Source organism: Ooceraea biroi, chromosome 7, assembly GCF_003672135.1.
Source record: "Ooceraea biroi isolate clonal line C1 chromosome 7, Obir_v5.4, whole genome shotgun sequence".
NCBI lineage: Eukaryota > Metazoa > Arthropoda > Insecta > Hymenoptera > Formicidae > Ooceraea > Ooceraea biroi.
In genome coordinates, this window is record NC_039512.1 from 9,279,193 (window position 1) to 9,284,233 (window position 5,041).

At 41.1% G+C, this 5,041-nt stretch overlaps 1 protein-coding gene across 1 annotated transcript; it reads right to left on the bottom strand.

Moving 5' to 3' along the window:
* Positions 1–4,098: 4,098 nt before the first annotated feature.
* On the bottom strand, positions 4,099–4,638 carry LOC105280882. Its single transcript, XM_011341745.2, has one exon. The coding sequence runs from the start codon at positions 4,636–4,638 to the stop codon at positions 4,099–4,101; it is 540 nt and encodes a 179-aa protein (XP_011340047.2).
* Positions 4,639–5,041: the final 403 nt, after the last annotated feature.

A 5,041-nucleotide genomic window follows, 5' to 3' on the forward strand; every position in this document is an offset into this window, starting at 1 on the left:
GTCTTTGTTACAAACTGCTTTAAATATTGCCACAATACTTGATGTGATCGTTCTACTGATCCGTTAGAGTGCAGACGATACGCAGTGGTCTTCAACTGTTCAATCTTAAATTTCCTGGCTATAGCCCTCATTAAGCTGCTTATGAAATGAGAACCTTGATCTGTTAAGATAGCTTTCGGCGCCCCGAAAACACAGATGACTTCTTGTATCAACGCGTCTGCAACGTCTAACGCTCCTGCATTTTTTAACAGGATCGCAAATGAGTATTTACTTCCTCTATCATCTTCCTCTCTTACCACACCGGCGTCGCTCGCACTATCGTTTACATTATCTAATCTAAAATTCCGTTGGCTACGTTTGTCACAGTTTACGTTCTCAGAAATATCATTTACTCCTCTCGCCACGCTGGTATCGCTCGCAATATCGTTTACATTATCTAATCTAGGATTCCGTTGATCAACGCTACATGTTCGCTCAAGTGGTCTCCAGTCGGTTCTCCAACAAAAGTGGTTTCAAGTGTCGTGGGATCGCTACGCAATTTCGACGCAGGCGTATGTTCAAAAATAGGTCCGTTGGAATCGCTGTCGGTTTGAAACATTAGCATCGGTTGCTTTTTGTTTTCCTGCGGGTGGTCCTCTGGTCGCTCGAAGTCCGATATAGGGTTTCGAGATAACGCGTCCGCGTTGAGGTTGGTTTTGCCGGCTTTGTACATCACTTTGTATTCGTAATCGGCTAATTTTAATCTCCAACGTACTAAACGGGAAATTGGGTCTTTTACCGAGTGCAACCATACTAACGGTTTATGATCTGTTACTAATTTAAATTTCCTACCATATAAATATGGTCGGAAATAATTAACAGCGTACACGATGGCTAACAGTTCCTTCTCGATCGTTGAATAATTCTGCTCAGCCGCGTTTAAAAGTCTGGATGTATATGATATAGGTAGGTCTTTCCCTATAGGGCCTTGGCTCAATATGCCTCCGATGGCGTAATTAGACGCGTTGGTGGTAACGACGAATGGTTCCGTAAAGTCGGGGTATTGGAGCAAAGGTTTCTTACACAGATTTTTTCTCAAGTGGACAAAAGAGCTTTCTTGTTCATTCTTCCACTCGAAATTTATGTCCTTTTTTAACAAATTAGTCAACGGGCGGGCTATCTGAGAAAACCCAGATATAAATCGGCGATAATACCCAGCCAGCCCTAAAAACTGCTTGATGTTTTTTGCGTTTTGTGAACGTGGAAAATTTTTTACGGCTATTATTTTCTTCAGGTCAGGTTTGACCCCATTATCACTTATAACATGACCGAGATATATTACCTCCTTCCATAAAAATTCGCATTTATCCGGCTGAAGCTTAAGATTAGCCTGGCGTAAACGTTCGGCTAATTTATTAAATTTAATCTCGTGTTCTTGAAGAGAACTACTGTAAATTACAATATCATCTAAATACACAAATAACTCAAATCCTTGTAAACCGGATATAATCCATCGCCCGCTGAAAAGTCGCAGGGGCGTTCTTTAACCCAAACGGCATGCGTTTAAATTGATAATGCCCGTGTGGAGTAGAAAACGCAGTTTTAGCCGCATCTCGCGGATTCATAGGAATCTGATGAAATCCGAATGCTAAATCAAGTACAGTAAAATACTTAGCGCTTCCAAGTTGATCCATGATTTCTGTTGTATTAGGTATAGGGTACACACGTCTCCTATCGTTTTTTCGTTCAATTGACGGTAATCGATAACCATCCGCCATATTTTGTTACCCTTGGAATCCGGTTTTTTCGGCACCACCCATACGAGGGAATTATAAGGAGATACGGAGGGTATAATAACGTCATTATCTAATAACTCTTTTACTTGCTTGTTGATTTCGTCTTTATGTACCGGAGGAAATCGGTATTGTTTGGTATTAATCTGTACCTGATTGCAATTCTCTGGGTGTTAGCTTCGTGGCTACTCCTTCGTATAATATATCGTAACGGTCAAAGTGGCAGCTATCAGACGGGGTGCTGGTCCAATAAGACTGTTCCATCTGAGTCAGTGCAGTATCCCTTTGATGAGGCACACCTCGTTCCCGATGGTAGTATGACCTCGTCGGACGATCGTTTGATCGGGGGTTCTGTCGCGAGTAGGGTGACTCTTATTACGGCGTGGATCGCACTGACTTTATGTTTTAACAATGTGGAATTTCTCGAAATTTAAATGACGATGACAAGTCTGGCTGGTTGGAGCGAAAGTTATTAAGTGCCTCGGTCGGTTTCACTGCCCTTTTTATAATATATGAAAATTCGTGAAATAATACTTTTCGATTTCGGTTACACAGCACGCACATATATACGTATTTCATCCCCATACAACTATATATTGTCTACGACCACGAAACTAAATACTGCACCAGAAGATGCATTCTTTTCGAGAACGATATAGAGAAAAAAAATATTTACGTTTCGATGCGACAAGTTAAGAACGAAGCGCCTCGTAGAGGATACTCGAGTGCGTGAGGGAAATGAGCGTGATGAAAAGAATAGTACACTTTATGCCTGTAACAGTTTTTTATTATTTTTACAGTGGTTTACTTAAAAACTAGAGCCAATAGCTCACAATCCAGGTGATTCCCGTTGAAGCAATCGCTTGCAGATATTACATCTTTAGTCTCGTTGGATGTGATATTCGAAAATTGTATGAACTTTGCATCGACCTTTTCGACAATATGGTCCAATCGATCGAACATTAAGTCGACACATCGGTCCAGATTAAACATGGAGTACAACGTGGATTCAATCATCAGCAAACGTACGTCGGATGATTCCAGACATATGAGTTTTGTATTGTTATTCATCGCACCGAATCGCACCGTCAACGGTCAAACGGTGATACAACTTGCGATATCCTTACAGAGATAGTTCTGTATGTTCCATCGTTGTTCGTAGAGTCCCTTCCACGTTTCGAGAGACAGGATTAGTTCGTTCCTGCGATGATCGCCTATCGCAATCTCGACGTAATTTGGCGGTCCAACGTTGATGCCGATTTCCAAGTACTTATATCCCGTAGCCGTCAGCGCGTATCGCCTGCCTAGTATGCGAACTGCACGACGTGCGGGTAAAACGCTAAAATCACAAACAGAAATAGTTACGAAAAGATAAAAAATCAAATGTATAAAAGAAAGGAGAAGATTCTTAAACGTACCTGGTACATTGCTTCGGTGGAGTTTCGGCGTCCTGAAGCGGAACGTAATAGTTCATGCTGCTTCCCTCAATGGAGTTCATTGCTGTTGCGATGAGAATCGAGGTTTCGCACGCACTGAGGTTGACGCACTACTGAACGTACACGAACATGTTCGATTCTTCAACCAATTATAAGGAGAGAGGGGGGGATTAAACGTTTTAAGCGTCGATGTCAGCGCTGCGCACGTAGAAATTACGAAAGAAATTCATGCAACGCCACCGATAAACGAACGGGAGAAGGGATAGGGGAAAGAATTGACAACGTGTTTCATAAATAACATATTTTATTTTGTATGATAAGACCACCAATTAAACAGTTTAACTACATTTTGCAAAGCACAATTGGTTACATGTGTGTTACAACGCAAAGTATGCGTAACGTCCAGCTTTTTCAAAGATGGTACGTCTTCGTAGTGAGCGTCGATAGTCTCGATGTAGATATCATCGTCCATGAGCAGATTCCGCAGCCATTCGCGTCCCTTGACGTATACGATGGTATATGATGCCTCGTCCGTCATCGCCTTTGTATTTAGATCTTTAGCCCATCGATACGGAATCGTTCCATCGTCCCATTGTAATCCGTGATGATTCGCCATCAGCCAGGATGCACGGCATCTCTCCGCCTTGTTGAGACTGTACCATGGCACGCAGGGTCCAAAGATATAGTGAGAGAGAATATATCCATTTCGCAGCACGGCAAACTCCTTCGCGACAAAGTTTCCGCCGATGATAAAACCTTGCAGATCCGCAAACGTTGGTACGGACATGGTTGGTCGTTGTTGTATCAACGCGTCGAGAAGAAGACGACTACAATCGTTCTCGATGAATCGCGGATGTTTTATATGTCACGTTCTCGATTTTGTCGCGCGCTTAAGTGATTCTGCGCACAACGTTGGTCAACGGGCTGTATTCAACCACGCGATCGTGTATGATGAGACAGTAGGCTGTAGTATTCGCTGATATGTCTTCCATACAGTCGAACTCTAATCGCACGTCGACGGTGGCAGTCTTCACTGATTCGCTTTGTCGCGAACAATCGATGACGACGAAGGGGCCGCAAAAACCAAATTTGTCGATGGGAAGAAGCACCTCATCATGATTGCTTCCATAATACGATTTGCAAAACCGCGTGTACATATCATACAGGATGGCATATCTCTTCTTACCGAAATCGAGGTTCAAATCGTCGTAAGGATAAAATTCCGAGTTTAGATAAAGTTTCACGTTAGTTAATTTGCAATCGTCGAATCGAGTTATCGCTCTCGTTATGTTACTCTTTCGACCAGTCTGCAACGCAAAGATGACGTATCGCGGCTTCTTGAGCTGAGTAGTGGTCTTGACGGTCCACGAATGCTTAGTCGTGCTCTGCAGCAGAGGAAATTCTTGCAGATCCCACGAGCGGAAACTCATGCTTAGAAATCTTCCACTCTCCAGAGTTCGTAGCATAAAGAATATTAAATATAAAACAAAAGAATTCCAAATAAATCCGCATTTGTTAATCTACGTCACATGTGGAACAGATTAGCACAGTAATATTGAAATATTAAAACTAACAGTTTGATTTGTATTTTTTATTTTTAAGAAACAGCTTTTATTTTTTGTTTTATTATTAATATAAATTTTATTTTGCTTCCCTTACAGATGTATGTATGACCTTTCTTTTTCATCTGTTTTTTTTTCATATGATAATATTGTCTATATAATTTTAAATAATAATATCCCCATACTCAAACATATTGTATCTTATAAGTATCTTATCATAAAAATAATTTTCCATTAATAATACATATGTAATATAATATAAAATATCTTT